The 17087-nt window shown below is 27.8% G+C and overlaps 1 protein-coding gene across 1 annotated transcript; it reads right to left on the bottom strand.

Moving 5' to 3' along the window:
• Window positions 1-380: 380 nt before the first annotated feature.
• Window positions 381-16243, bottom strand: LOC122498764 (venom metalloproteinase 3-like). The gene is made up of 8 exons (XM_043606676.1): window positions 16118-16243; window positions 15867-16018; window positions 15604-15653; window positions 14715-14853; window positions 14356-14502; window positions 14015-14144; window positions 13806-13919; window positions 381-542 (listed from the first exon to the last, which is right to left on the bottom strand). The coding sequence occupies exons 1-8, from the start codon at window positions 16241-16243 to the stop codon at window positions 381-383; spliced, it is 1020 nt and encodes a 339-aa protein (XP_043462611.1).
• Window positions 16244-17087: the final 844 nt, after the last annotated feature.

Raw genomic sequence — 17087 nt, 5'->3', positions numbered from 1 at the left:
AAAGGTAAAATAAAGGTAAAATTAAAAGTAAAAGAGAAAGCCGAAATGAAATATTCCCCCACCACTTCTGGGTGGGCAAAGTTAATAAGTGTAATTATAAACTTCGGTCAGATGGCAAAGTTCGTAAATTCCAGTGCAAGAGGTACGACATATAATAAAGTTGATGAAATTGTTTGAAATTTGATTACAAGAATAAATGTTGAAGGGACAAGGTGAATATAAAATTAATCTGTGACAGAGGGAGAGATAGAGAGAGAGTGGGAGGTGGGAGGATATCTGTGTGTCGAAGGAAAGCAGTAAAGCCCTTTCTATGGAAAGCTAGGGCAGTCTTTTGGGTTAATGGCGACGGTAGCTGCAGTGAAGTGGCTTGATATGCTGTTTTATTGGCCAACCGCGCCAGTTAGTCTTCGCTTAGGGGTCGGAGTTCGTCCGTAAACGTCTGGGAACCTGACTGCCGCGGTGAGGAATACGTACAGTCTGCTCGCAATCGTAAATCTAGTTGCCGGCCTCTTCGACTTACCGCATTTCTCCTTGCCCTGACCCTACAAAACGACCTGCAATTCTCATGCGCTAAATAACGAAACTTCATTTTCTTTCTAAAATATAATTTCATTTATTTCACATGCCAGGACTGCTGACTGTTACATTTTATTTTATTGTACAATTGATTTAATTTCTAAGTAAAAAATAAACAATTCGTGAATAAATTTTTATTTAAAATTCTCTCTGAATCTCTACTGATAAAAAAATACTCTTTGAAACTATAGTGATAAAAAACTAGAAAAAGAAGAGAAAGTTTACTAATTATTAGTCAGGATGTTAAGACAAGTGGCGCCTTTACCCCCACTTTTTTCAAAATCCTGACGTGCTAGGCAATTTACGGACCCGGGATTGTACTCAGAACACGAAAATATATTGAAAACCACTACCATGTCAAATTTAAGCAAAAAAATTTATTTTTGCGAATTTACCCCCACTTTTTTCAAAAATCTCGATTTTTTTATCTTGCGCAAATGGGTCTTAGAGTGCACGATATAAAAATTAAAATCAAACACTAATACGCAGGCTAAACATAAAAATTATCTTGAAAAACTACCAAAAATATCTTTTTTTGGGTCTTACCCCCACTATTTTCAAAATTTTGACGTGCTAGACAATATTAAAACCCGGGATTGTGTTCAGAGGACAAAAAAAATAGGAAACCACTACAATATCAAAAATAACAAGAAAAAAATATTTTATTTTGGGTCTTATCTCAAAAACATCTTTTTTTCGGTCTTACCTCCACGTTTCTCAAAATATTGACATTCTAGTCTATATCAAAACTGTGGACAAAAATATTCAGAGGACAAAAATATATTGGAAACCACTACAATATAAAAAATAATCCAACCAAAAATTTATTTTGGGACTTTACCCCCACTTAACTTATTGTTCTCTATTTTTTGGTATTACATACGCGGATGTTGAAGTTCACGTTTCAAAATTTAATTTAAGATACTAAGACGTAGGATAAATGAAAAAATTATTTTTAAAAAAACCTGTTTTTGTTTCCTACTCCAACTTTTTTGAAATTTTTGAAGCCATAGACAATTTTGTAACCTTGGATCGTGCTCAAAAGACAAAAATACATTAAAAACCACTACAATCACAAAAATAACGAAAAAAATAGTATATTTCGTAACGAGTGCGAGCAGTAACTCGTAACTTCGTAACTGCTCGCACTAGTTACGAACGATATTTTTCATAACAAGGTGCAAAAAAGTGCCCTTTTTTGCACCGCGTTATGAAAATGTTTTATTTTGGATCTTAATCCCTTTTTTTCTCAAAAATCTCTATTTTTTTATCTTGTGCAAAAGGGTCTTAAAGCGAACGTTTCAAAATTTAATATTAGATACTAAAATGTAGGCTAAACATCAAAATTATTTTGAAAAAGTACCAAAAACATTTTTTTTTGGTCTTACCTCACTTTTCTCAAAATTTGGACGTGTTAGATTATATTAAGGCCCTGGATCGTGTTTAGAGGACAAAAGTATATTGAAAACCAGTACAATATCAAAAATAACAAAAAAAAATTTTATTTTGGGTCTCTACCCCCACTTTTTTTTAAATTTTCAATTTTTTTGGTGAACAAGGTCGCAGTGACATTTAGTCTTTACCTCCACTTTTTCGAAAATTTTCAATTTTTTTTAGGTCTAGCACACATGGTTCCCAAAGTGCACACTTCAAAATTTACTTATAGACCTTATGGAAGTTACTTAAATACAGGCTAAAAAGAAAATTTATATTAAAAACTTGTTAAAACACCTTTTTTTGGGTCTTACTCTCACTTTTTTCAAAATCTCGAAGCGTTAAGCAATTTTGGAATCCGGATTCGTGTTCAGAGGTCAAAAATTCATTGAAAACGACTACAATGATAAAAATAAGGGAAAAAAAAGTTTTTTTTGTGTCTTTACCCCCACTTTTCTCAAAATTCTGACTTGATATGCAATTATAACAGTTGTGCTTGTCTTTAGCGGACGAAAAATGCATTGTAAACAACTCGGATATCAAAAGGAAATATAACTCGTCGTTCTGCGTTAGTTTTTGGTATTTTGTAACCCAAATTTTTAATTTAAAAAAAAAAATTTCTTTTCATTCTTAATTTGAAATAACTTATGAGTCCAAAGCATATTGACTATTTGGTAACAATTTACAAGCAAATTATGTATTGAAAAGTATTTTCCTCATTAGATCGCGTTATCTTTTTACTTCTTCAAAAAAAAATATTTGATAATACGATTTTTTTTCTTTCTATCAGGTCCACTATAATACGATGCCGAAGAAAATCTGTTTAATTGCAGAAAATAAAATAAAGGGTTAGCGTAAGCGTTCGTCTCAATTTTATAGCGTGAAAATGAAATTCGAATGGCGTGAAGAAGATATATTGCGATTTAACACAAAGCCCCATCGTCACATGAAAGAGTAATAAAAATACGGTCATAAATGTCCCTCAGCAAAAGATCTTTTATGGGTTGTAAGAATAGGTCTTGGATATTACATAAAAAGTGCTATTCTGTTAAAATGCAGGGTTAGTTAATTGAAAACTGATTATTTAAGTTTTTTTTTTTTTTGATGCAAAGGATTTCTACTTTTAGGGGTGTTATCTTTATTCTTTAAGGATGCAGTTTCCATATTTATGGAGAGTGCATCAAGAATGGAACCTTCCCCCTCTAGAAGAAAATAGAAAAATAAAAACTTTTTTCAAAGAAGAAAATTTTTTGAAAGGAGATTAGAAGGTAAATTTCAATTTCTTTTGGTGTATTAAAAATATGACATAGTAAATTTATTTACAACTCCCGAGTGAGAGTGGAGTGTATTGCGTTCTTATACATCATGAAAGCGATGGATGGTTTGTATTGCTTTCTCTCTCTCTCTCTCTCTTTTTCTCTATATATAGAGGGTATTACTGGTTTACTGCGTTGCCATATAAGTATTTCGTGCCAGAATATATAGAGAGGAAATAAATTTACCACCTCTGGGCTTAGGAAGATGCTATGCGCAGAGACACGAAAGGTACCCACTGGGGAATACATGCAACAGCAAACCGAAATAAAAGTTAGGCGAGAGCAAGTCAAGTGGCGATATTCTGTGGTGGTGGTATAGCAGTAGTTCCATTGCTGAATGCTACTACTGCTTTTTCCAAAGGCAAGTGGAAAAGCTGGAAAGGTGAAAATAGAGAAAAGGTGGGAAAGATACGTGAAAACGTAATGCAACCTACTACGGCTTTCCACTCGAGAGCTCCATACACCTTTTCTTCAGTATATATGTATATGCTCTGTATATGCACTGAGCTTGTATTTTTCAAAATGTAAAAAGGAATTACCCGAAAGAACTTATTTCGACATCCTGACCAGCATCGACGAATGAATATATACTCGGGGAATTTAACATCAGATTTTCGTCTATTTACACACTGCATTTCAAATGAACGTGACTTTTATTGCTGAGAAGTGGGTGAAAAAAATATCGACATATAACTTATTTGAAATTTAGCCTGCATTTTTTAGATTCATAACAAATGTCTAATATTTACAGTAAAAATCAAATGATTAGTGAATTTATTTTTTATGGGCTGTTTTGTACCCCAGCTGAAAAAATTCAATAGAATTTCACTAGAAACATTCTATAGAATCATTCTATAAGAATTCTAGTGAATATTCTATAGAATTTCACTAGAACGATTCTATAGAATTTCTACATGAATTCTACTAAATTTTAGTGACTAAAAATTATATTATTGTATGGTTACTACAGGGCTTCAACTAGGTTCCTAAATTTGTTTCAAGTCCGTAAAAGTCAGTTTTTTTAAAAAAAAAGGTCCGTAATTTGATTAAAAAATGAGGAGAAATTACAATAGATAATTGCAAAATTCAATTATTTTCAAAAGTAATAAAATTCTTCGCAGAAATTCAATTATTTTCAAAAAATTTCCTCAATTCAATGATTTTCATTTTTTAATTCAATATTTTAAATTTTTATTTTAATAAAATTTTCCAAAAGAAATTCAATTATTTAAAGAAATTTTTAAAAAATTCTACGCAAACATTTAATTATTTTTATAAAATAATAAAAATTTCACAAAAAATTCAATTATTTACAAATTTTTTTATAAATTTCTTCGCAATACAATTCAATTATTTTTATAAATAATAATATTTTTATAGAAATTCAATTATTTTTCTAACTAATAAAATTCTTTTTTAAAAATTCAATTATCTTTGATAAGTAAAACTCATGGCAAAATTTCAATAATTTTTAATACAAATCAGGCCTGATACAAATTTTAATGTAATTTTTGTAAAAATGTATTATTCTTAGAAATTTTATTAAAATTCATCAAAGAAATTCAATTATTTTAAAAAGCCTTCGTATAATTTATTTATTAGAATTGACGTATTATTGTCAAATACATTTTTAATTAAATTTCTTGAAAGAATTAAATTATTTTCAAAAATTTCAATGAAAATCATCTTAACAATTCAATATTTTTAAAAAAATACTTTTTAATAAAATTTTTCGTAGAAATTTAATTTAATTGAAATAAAATTTCACAAAAAAATTCAATTAGGTAATTAAAAGGAAATATTCTTAAAAAATTCGTCTCAAGAATTCAATTATTTTTAAAAGCAATAAAATTCTTGGCAGAAAGTCAATTATGGTAAAAATTTTAAAAAAATTATTTTCAAAGTTTCAATTATCTATAAAGATAATTGAAATTTCAATTATTTTCAAAAACTTTTCTTAATTCAATAAATTTTTTTACAGAGATTCAATTACTTTTAATACAATTTGAATCTAATTTCTTGAAAAATTAAATTATTCTTGAAAGTTTTATTAAAAACCGTAGAAAGAATTCAATTATTTAAAAAATTGTTTATCAAATTCTTTATGAGAATTAAATTTTAAGAAACATTCAAATATTAAATAGAGTATTTTTTTGTATTTAAATAATTGAATTCTAGTAGCGAATTTTCTAATAAAAATTGATTTAAAAATTAATTTCAATTAAAAACAAATGTATTTAAAAATTCTCTTTATAAAAGTATTTTAAAAATTTATCGTCCGGGCGAAAATTATTTTTACCACTGATATATAATTTTATGAATATAAGAAACTCCCGTCTGACTAAAATCTATTTAAACTACTGATTTTGCAGTGAAAAGAATGAAAATAAAGATGTCTGACTAAAACTAAATTTTACTACTATTTTTCTTAGAACAAGTGGTAAAAAATACCTTGTCTGACTAAAAATAAATTAAACTACTGTTTCTCACTAAAAATAAAATTTTATTTTTTTCGCCGATAATTTACTGAAATTAGTGATTTTCTCATGACAAATATTCAATAATAAATTGTCTGACTAAAATTTACTTTAACTACTTATTTCCTCTAAGAAAATATTCAATAATATTTTACCGGATTTGAAAAACTATACAGGTTGACTAAAACTTGTTTAAACTACTTTTTTCTATTTAAAAAAAAACTATGAAAAGTTTTGTCTGGCTAAAACTGAATTTTACTACTGATAATTTAATCATTACTCTTGTCTGATTAAAATCTGTTTAAACTACTGATTTTACAGTGAATTTAAAAACTTTAAATACTCTCATCGGACTAAAAACTATTTAAACTACTAATTTTACAAAGAAAAGAATTTAAAAAATGGTGATAATTATAATTATAATTATAATTATAATTATAATTATAATTATAATTATAATTATAATTATAATTATCAGACTAAAATCTACTTTGAATATTGAATTCCTAAAGAGAATTCCTAAATTCGGTAATGAATGCTTTGTCTGACTAAAAATAACTTAAACTACTGGTTCGGACTATAAAACAATTTTTACTTTTTTAAATGGTAAATTACTATAATTATTGGAAAATAAATAATTTAACGTAAATTAGTGACTATTTTTTAGGGGATTTTTCTGTTGTCTGACTAAAATTTACTTGAACTACTATTTTTTAAGAATATTTACTAGGTACTTATTTTTAAATTCTAATGATTTAAATACTTTCGGTCTAACCATAACCTATGTAAACTACTGATTTACCAATGTAATGAACTGAAAGTAATTTCGTCTGACTAGAAATGACATTTACTACTGATATACTAACTTTAAGGACTTAAATTACGCCCGTCTGACTAAAAACTTTTTAAACTACTGATTTTCTAAAATAATTTACATTGTGTTTTCTTACTGAACTGTACTTAAAAAACTGTATTCCTAAAGATAATTGATAAAAAAATACTTGGTCTGACAAAAAATAAATTTACCACTGATATTTAAATATTTAAGTTTTAAAAAACTATCCATATCTATGCAAACTATAAAAAATCAATAGAAACTGTAAATATACTGTTTTACAGTAAGAAACAGTAGTTAAAATTCTTTTTAGTCAGACCAAGTATTTTTTACTACTATTTTCATATTTTTAAAAAATTTTTTTTAAGGAAAATAGTAGTCAAATTTAGCATTAATTCTCTATTAAAATACTTTTCACTGAAAAATCAGTAGTATAAACAGATTTTAGTCAGACAAGAGTAATTTTTTAATTATCAGTAGTAAAATTCAGTTTTAGCCAGACAAAACTTTTCATACTTTTTTTAAAGAGAAAAAACAGTAGTTTAAACAAGTTTTAGTCAACCTGTACAGTTTTTCAAATCCGGTAAAACTTGAATATTTTCTTAGAGGAAATTAGTGGTTAAAGTAAGTTTTAGTCAGACAATAAATTATTGAATATTTATCATGAGAAAGTCACTAATTTGAGTAAATTATTATCGTCGAAAAAAATAAAAATTTGATTTATAGTGAGAAACAGTAGTTTAATTAATTTTTAGCTAGACAAGGTATTTTTTACCACTTGTTCTAAGAAAAATAGTAGTAAAATTTAGTTTTAGTCAGACATCTTTATTTTCATTCTTTTCACTGCAAAATCAGTAGTTTAAATAAATTTATGTCAGACGGGAATTTTTTATATTTTTAAAATTAGTATATCAGTGGTAAAAATAATTTTTAGATCGAACTCGAGCCACAGTTAAAAGTATATTAATATTTCCAAATATTTATTATAAGAAAGATATTGAATATTTATAAGTAATGTAAAAAATAATCAATTAAAAAAATAAACTTTTAATTTAAAAAAAATTTTTAAATTTGTCTGGTTTATATATTACATATTTATTGCATATTAATTAATACATTTATAAACATAAATCTTGAATTACTAAGACAAATATTCATCTTTATTTGAATCAAAGAAATTATTTTTGATTGAACTAAAAAATTTTCTCTTATTGAAGGGAGGAGTGGTGTAGGCCTATGCCACATAGTCTCAATCACAAATTCAAATGCATTAAAATTGTAAACGTGTTTTGCTATAAATTTGTGATTGAAAGTACTGTGTAAATGGGGAAACCATATAAAAACGTGTCTAATGTTCAACCTCCAGGGTGACGCGGAATAGAACATAAAATTTTATATTTTTTTGAAAAACCATCATTAAAATTACAAAAAATTAAATTCTATTATTATTATAGATTTATTACTGCCATATATTTTAGGACTAAACATTTTCTATTTTAGTTCAACGCTTTTCTGTTGCAGTTTAACAACATTTTTTTCTGTTTGCTGTTTAACAATCTTTTTCTCATGTTTGTCGAAATATTTGTTTTTGTTTCAGGTCAACATGTTTCTTTTATGTTCTATCAAGAAAATATTTTTTACTTTGGTTCAGGTTTTTTGCTGTTTTATTGTAAAATATTATTGTGTCATGTGGAAATATTCTCTTCTGTTTCAGTTCAACAGTTTTGTTGTTGCATGGCATATTTTGTTCACGAACAAACATTTTTGCATGGCAAAATATTTGACATTTTTTTCAAAATTCAATATTTATTTTCTATAAATAAATGTTGAATTACTGAGATAAATATTTATTTTTATTTGATTCATAAAAAAAAACTTTCGACTGCTGATTATGATTGATTCATTACAGCGAATCAATGAGTAATGTACTTTATATCCAGACAATAGGGTTTGGAAAAGAAAACGTAATATATCGACGGTCGGTAACAAAGGGCAGACACCAACAAAACTTATTTTCCGCACTAGTGCCGCAAAAAAAAGCACTTCATACACAATAATCACTGATTCATCATTGTTTCGAAACAATGAATAAAGTGATTCGACTTCAGACAATAACAAGAAATGAATAATTGAAAAACAGAATGTAATAAATTACCAGAATATGCAAATAAGTGGATGATAAAATGGCTATTACGGGCAGATTCTTCAGTCCATAATCTTGACGTTAGTAGTGCTTTTATACTGTAGAGTAGAGAATGAAAAGGGGGATGGTTACTTGGTAAAGCTGACTCGCGGAATCGAGTAGCGAGAGAGTGCACTGAATATTGTATGTGGCATTCCCGTCCATCATTTGCAGAAGAAGAAGAAGAAGAAGAATAAGAAGAAGGAGGTGGAGGATGAGGAGGAGGTGGAAAAAAAAGAGTGGCATATTCCGTTGGCAGCATTGTAATCAGACATTCTCTTGAAATATATCCACCTCGTGTTCGCCTTTGGTTATGGGCATCATCAGCTAACTCTATATGCCAGACCCAACCAAGCACATACATCCAGTTCCCTCAAAATAGAAAAAGAACAACCTAAATTTCACCACCTGCCAATAAATTTTCATAATTCTAATCATTCTGGCTGTATTTTCCAGATTCTAATCATCAGATTTTACAGATTCTTGATAGTATCTAACTTGAAATTCTATATACTAAATTGGATCAAATTTAATTTATAATTTTAAGTAAAATGTTTTTTCATTTGCCTCGGGTTTGTTTATATTTTTGTCAGTAATAATTGGTCGGCAATTTTTCATTTTTGCTCCGTAAAGTCCGTATAACTTTAAATACTTTCACTGATTCGAGCCCTACACATACTTATTTTTTTTATGTACAAGAAATAACAGATTGATAAACGATGACAAGGTGTTCTCGTTCCCTTTTTTTTTCTTTTTTTTTTTTTTTGTTATATATATAAGCGTCTTTCTCACTCTTTTGAGAAGAGGAGAAGGGTCGTCGTGGTGCTCTTGTCAGCCGTCGGTTGCATTATTGAATTTCTCTAACAAACGATCGACTTTCGCCCCTTTTGGTTCCCTGTGCAGCCCCATCGAACTGATGCTTAGTCTACTCTACACATATACATACACCCACACCTTTTGGCACCGCTGCCGTGCCATGCCCCGCGACTTTCTTAACTCGTGCCGACCCCACTGATCCTTTTTTTTTTTTCTTGCCTTTTTTTATCAGAGACTTATCGTCCTTCCGCGCCTCACTCGCGAATACCGCGCACGTACGCATCTGTCGGCAAATGAAAATTGAGAATATCGCTTGAAACGAGGCGTAAGGTTCGTATACATATATATACATACTTATACGTAAAAAAATATACATATACACATAAATATATATTTTTCTCTCTCTCTCTACACAAAAAAATATATATACATATCGTGTCGTTGATAAGATAAGGGAAATGTAAAGTGAAAGAAATAGGAAGGATCGCTTTTCATTCGTGGAAAAAAAGGGGGATTTTTACCTTCATCCTGAGATATAATGTAAAAAATAAGTCTTCTTTTAAGCCTGATTTTGACTACAACAACTTACATTAGTCAAGGTTGGGCCTGATAGTCAGGGTTGGACCCTTACTTTTAAGTTGAAAACAAATAAAAAAAATGTAGTCAAGGTTGGGCCTGACAGTCAGGGTTGGACCCCTTACTTTTAAGTTGTAAACATTTTTAAAAAATGTAGTCAAGGTTGGGCCTGACAGTCAGGGTTGGACCCCTTACTTTTAATTTATAAACATTTTTAAAAAGTGTAGTCAAGGTTGAACCTTATAGTCAGGATTGATGTTATATATTTATTTAGTCCAAGTATTGACTAAATTTCTTATTAAAAAAACAGATTTTAAGACCTAATATATTGTCTCATTTTCAGTTTAAGCCCAAATAAGATAATAGTAAATATAAATAAAGTTACAAATAATAATTATAAAATATAAAAATAGTAATAAAAATAACAAAGTTGATCAAAAGAATATTGATAATAATGCTGTAGCAAAAAAAAAAGTTCTTCTTTAATCTATAAAAAAAAAAAGTTTTTCTTTTTTCAATGTTGACATTTACTTTTTTGTATTCGCGGTATCGCCTCCGTGAACACATTATCCATTTTCCCGTGTCTTCGCCTCTGTTAGTCGACGTGTTATACTAGAAAGGTCGAGTATAAAAATGTAAAGGATGTTCCGACGACGCGTCGCAACGAACCCCTCGGCAGATGTCACCTCGTCTGACTCATTTTCCATGGGGTTTCTCTTCTCTTCTAATAATTTAGCTTTCCTTCCGCGGACACTTCCTTGTCTTTCTATTATATTCATCCCTTTTATTTCGCCTTCCTCTTTTTTTTTTATTTTTTTTTTTTTGAAGAAGAACCCATTTGCATGTGTTTATAGCATATCTTTAAAAGACTGAAAGGTTGTCACGCTCCACACCCCCAACGATTTATGAAGCAAGTCAATGTATGGAGATTTCAAAAAATTGAACCCCTGTGTTGTTGATTATTTTTGGAATATAAAAAATTAAGGAACGTGTAACGCTTTTTTTGTTTGACAGTTTTCATGCGGTTTAAAGAAGAAATAATGATATTTTTTTTACTGATCAGTATAAAGGATTAATTAACAATCCTCCAATCAAACACAGGAGGATAATCTTCCTTTGTTGGAGGATTGATAATTAACGCTTTAGATCTTATTATAATTTTTTTTTTTTTTAATTTGATAATTAAAATTTGATGCCCTTTCAAGAAATCAAGTCCTCTAATGATACTAAATACTCGTAATTATCATCAACGGAAATATCGTCTGATGATGGACGGGTCCCGCGATGCTTTCGTAAGTTCACGAGCGTTACTAAATTATTATTAAACGGAAACTTAGAACGACACTTAATTACTTAACAAGTTGCTCCTGTCTCTCGAGATTTTCTGGTTGGGAGTCTGTGAGAATGGGTTTGGTTGAAGATGGAAAAAGGGGTTTGGGGGACATTGCAGGAGGAATGGATGTTTGCTCAGAGTAGAAGAGAGAATAGTCCAATGGTGGGGGGGGCTTGGAAAGTAAGAGAGAGGGGGAAGGGGGTGAAGAAAGGGTGAGAAATAAGAGAAAGAAAATGGTTGAGAAGAAGAAGAAGAAGAAGAGAGTGCCAGCAGCGGTCCTCGGCAGGCATACGTTTCCCTATCTACGCCATTAAAAGTTAATTGGAGTAGAAGCCCTCTTCTCGCGAAACGCGCGCGAATGTATAGGTGAGAAAATGAGAATCCGTTGGAAGGCATGGTAGGGAATAGTGTAAATCAGAAGTTATCACCTCCAGGCCAGCCCTCTATGCGACATCCCGCATTCCAGTTTTCCACTTCCTTCCTTCCTATGCCATTTCCCATGCACGACGACAACGACGACGACGACGACCAAAAGTCTTCATTACGTATTCACTATATAACAAATGTAAATCGCCCAACGACTTAAAAACCTCAAACACAGATACTTTATAGTTTATAACAAACTTGAGTCGGGAAGATTCAAAACATTTCCCTCTGATCACAAAAACTTTCGAAAACTGAGCTATTTCTACTAATCCAAATCTTTTCTAATCCTATCTCCTACTTTGATAATTCCATAAGTTTCAGGGCTCGAACCAGTGATAGTTTTTTAAAATACCCACTTTACGGAACAAAAATGAAAAATTGCGGACCAATTAAACAAATTTTAGATCATGGCATGTTAGAAAATTTTTAACACAATGACGTATGGAAATTTAAACTTTATAAATTACTACAATAGTAAACGTGAAATATGTCAAAATTCGTCAAAATATGATGAACAAAATATTTTCAAACAAACTTATTGTTTTTTTACTATAAGCAATTCACACTCTGAATTGTTGTTTTTTTTAATTCCTCCTCTTTTTCTTGTTTTTTAGAAAAATTTATATTGTATTGTTATCATTATTAAAAAAAAATATTAAAAACTGGTCGATAGTATAAAATAGTGTTAATAATAATAATTTTTTATTTATTCATGTAATAATAATTAATAAATAATTAGTTTTTTAACAAATTTAATTATTTTAAAAAGTAATTTTTTCTTCTATTCATTATTCACTTTAGTTTCAACTCAATTTTCATTTTAACAAAATTTCAATTTAATTTAAGAATTCAAAAAATTGTAAAATTATAATTTAAAAATTAAAATTAATTAAATTATTTATTAAAACTTTTTAAAAAATTAACTATCTTTAAAAAATTGAATGAAAATTTCTCAGAAATAGAATTTTCTCTGAATTATAAATAATATTATTTAAAACTTAAGTTATTTGTTTGAATAAATTAATATTGAATAGAATAAATTTGTTAGCAGAAATTGATGTTTTCAAAAATTTTAATTTAAAACCTTATGAATTTAAATTATATCTGAAAATTTCAACAAGGATACTGAAATTTTATAATTTGACTTTGGAATCGATTTTGAATTGAACTTGACTATTACTTTGAATTCGACTTTGACATTAACTTTCACTAAAATCTTATCTAAATTATAATTATATAATTAATAACTTTTAAAAAGTTATTTTAGAATTTAATTATTAAAAATAAATTCGATTACAAAAATAAGAAAAATCAGAATTAGAATTGAAAAGTTTTTAAAAGGAAAAAAGTTATTAAGAAATGTTTTTTGACACCAAATACCAAAATATTTCTGGTAATACTAAAAATTTCATAACTTTTTCAGTACTTTTAATGAAATTTACATTGAAATGTGAAAAACGTAGACAATTTACTCAAAATTTTTGAAAATTTTTATTTTTTTTTATTTGTTTCGTAATTTTATATAAAAGTATTGTACAATTAATTACATATAATTAATACAACAATAAAAAACTTTATGAAATTCATCATCCATCTAAAATTTTATAATGATAATAGTCATCATACGACGATATGCATTTTCCATTAAGACAAATCTAAAATAAAAATATATTTAACATATTAAAAATTTGTATTTAAAGATTAAAGAAATTTTAAATTTTACAAAACTAATATAATTTTATCTATATTTAGAATATATTTTATATATTTATTTATATATAGAAGTATATTTATTTATATACAGAAGTAATAAAATTAAAAAAAAAATATTTACTGAATTAAGACCACAAGGTGATCCTTCCGCTGCAGGTACAGTTCTTACACACTCGTTAGTAAATGGTAAAATACAATTTAATTCCAAACAAATATTCCGAAGAAATGTCCCTTCCTAGAAAAAAATGATTATTTTACATTCATTTTTTAATTTAATATGAATACAAAAAGAAATCATCTCTCAAATTTTTAAAATATTATCTTATCTACTTTGCATGGTCTCGATCCTGGATAATGTTTTTCACATTGATGTTCCAATGAGTAAAGTTGTCCAGGTAGAAAATTATTTATTTTATTACCAATTATTGGTTTATTTCTTAGGCACGTCGCATTACCGTGGCTAAAAAATTTATTTTAGAATCATTTTCTTTGTTGGTTAAATCGACTTTTTTAATTCATATTTTTACTAATTATATAAATATAAATTAATATTTATTAATTATAATATGAATTAATTATTAATAAATTATCGTTTATATTTATTTATTAATTTATTACTTAAATATAAATTATCGTTTATATTTTTTTTTATATTTTGAGAATATTTATACTTTAAGAAAATACTGAAATTCCGCAGACTGCAAGGTGACCAATCAAATGAATTGTCAGAAAATGCGAGTTGATTTTCCATAATGTAACCATCTTCAATGCCATAACGATATTTGCAATTACCAACTTCATCGTGTTCCACACCCAAGCTAAAAAATTTTAAAGAGGTAAAATTGTAAATACTAAAATTCAAAGATAAAAATACAAAAATAAAAATACAATTATAAAAATTATAATAAATATAACACAAAAATAGAAATATTTATAAAATAAGAAAGTAAAAATTTATAATCTCAATAAACTATATAATTTGGAATGCATTTGATATATAATAATAATTAGTAATTGCGTATGTACATACATGTGACCGAGTTCATGAGCAGCGAGCATAATTCCTTTAAACCCCCCATTGTCCTCAACCATTCCTACACCCTCTACCATTTTGTATGAATTATCCTCAGACTTTATTACTGAACAAGCGCTCGAAACGTAGGCGTAACCTATCGTATAAAATTATAAGATATCTAGCATTCGATAGTCCGAAATTTTTCTACAATTTTTAGAAATAGTTATAAAAATATATACCTATTTTTAAAAACAGTCGAAAACTTAACTTAGTAAAAAAAAATTACATTATTTTTGCATGCCACGAGTTAAAATATATTTTGTTAGGACAGTGGAGTAATTTTTGAGATACTTATAAAAATGCAAAATAATAGTTTCTGAAGAGGATAGTTTTGCGGTTTAAAACGTTAGAAAAATTATTTTAATTTCTTCGATACTTAATTAAATAAAAAAAAGTTTAGGAGCAAGAAAAGAAGCAAAAACAAGAAACAGTTCCTGAATAGTTGAGATGAATGCAAAGTTCAGATGTGCCTCGAGTGAAGACAGCAGGTGAAATGGTGAATCCGTGAGCGAGCGGCTTATATATAACCGGACCGCTCGGAGTGGGAGAGGGCGAGTCGGTGGGGGAAGCGACGCGCGCCACTAGCCTCCTCTCTCTCTCGCTCCCACCTCCCCACTCTTTTCTGCGTTTGCTTTTATGAATCATTATGAAGCCACCGTGGTAAAGGAGCATTATTGAAATTTGTAACCTTCAAATTCTTCTAGGAATTTAAACATCAAGATCTTCAAAATTAATCCACTATCCTCTTTGTCCTATTCCGTAAATATTAGTGAATTTGTATTTATTTGCGTCTTCAAAAATTCTCAAAAAAAAAAAATTTAATTTTTAGAATAATTTTGCATACCCATCGTAGAACAGTCATCGCCATTTGTGTCTATAGTGCACATGTTGCGACTATAAAAAGTAAAAAAATACTTATACTAAATATAAATACTTTATAAATACTTTATACTAAATATAAATTGAACTAAAAAATAGCCTCTGAATATTATCACTAAATACTAAAATAAAAATATATTCTCCATAGAAACAATTTTAGACATATTTCTCTTAAATAATTGCCAATTTCCATGAAATGGTATTATGTATTAATTTTAAAAAATGTACCTTGTCATTGTTAAGGACAAATCAAAATTGTCACGAAATCGAAATATTTTATTTGACAATAAATATTTTCCAGTTTCAATTAATACCTTATCGGCATCAATTTTAATACGATCGTATATACTACTCTGTATAAATGGCACTTCCTGTCTCCCCTAATTAATCAAAATATATAATTATTTACTCTGAATTTTTCATAATTTGAAAAAAATACATATAAAGAAGAAAATTTTAAAAAGAATCTGGATACTTACCGTTGATAAAATAACAGCAGCAATATTTAATCTCACGGCTGGATTTGATAATTGTCTGTATCTTAAATCTACTGCACTCCAATAGGTCGCAATGTATTTCTTGATAGCTTCTACATCTCGATACATTTTACTATAGACAATTTATAAAAAAAATTCTTCAAATTAATAATAATTTAATTTAAATTACCATAATAATAATAATATTTAAAAAAAAATAATAAATAGAATTTAAAAAGTTTTAAATAATAAAAATAATAAATCTGATATTTAAATTCAAAAATTAATAAACATACAGCATAAACATATTTATTATATTAAAAATATAATAAATAGTCTTTTTAGTTACTTGTATAATCCATTGTCGATAATGAGTAAAATTTCTGGATAGACGGTATTAATTGTGGAAATTATCGGTTCAGTTTCAACCCAAGAAGACTTTTGACGTCTACTTGACCCTTTTGCTAAAAATTTTTTTTAAGTTTTCTTATGATAATAGAAATAAGTAATTTTGGATATATTTGCAGCAAGCTTACAGTGTAAGTTTCCCCCAAGCTTAATATTTAATTGAGTGCAAATAATTCCTTATACCTTCATTATAATTTACAGGCGGTAGTTTGTGAATAATATGCGGACTTGTGTTACTGTTAAAATTATATTTCAGTTTCTTATAATTATTACTTTGAGAGAAATTATTTTTATCCTGAAAAGCAAGAAGGGATTTGTTTTAAAAAATTATTTTTTTAAATATTTAATACAAAATTGTCAAATTTTTTTCTTTACAAAAATAAAAATACAATTGTACATACCGAGGATTGATAGTAAAAAGTGTCTCTCAGATGTCGTATTTTTCTTGCATTATACATTGTTTTAATTCTTTCTGGAAGGGGTTGTATGACTAAATCCTCTCCGATTTGACCGTACTTTAAAGACGGAATTTAAATTTAATTTATTAAAATTATTAATTTTAATA

The sequence above is a fragment of the Leptopilina heterotoma genome, unplaced genomic scaffold, assembly GCF_015476425.1.
Source record: "Leptopilina heterotoma isolate Lh14 unplaced genomic scaffold, ASM1547642v1 Lhet_159, whole genome shotgun sequence".
Taxonomy (NCBI): domain Eukaryota; kingdom Metazoa; phylum Arthropoda; class Insecta; order Hymenoptera; family Figitidae; genus Leptopilina; species Leptopilina heterotoma.
The sequence above is the reverse complement of the archived record's forward strand: the minus strand, read 5'-3'. Positions and strand labels throughout refer to the sequence as shown.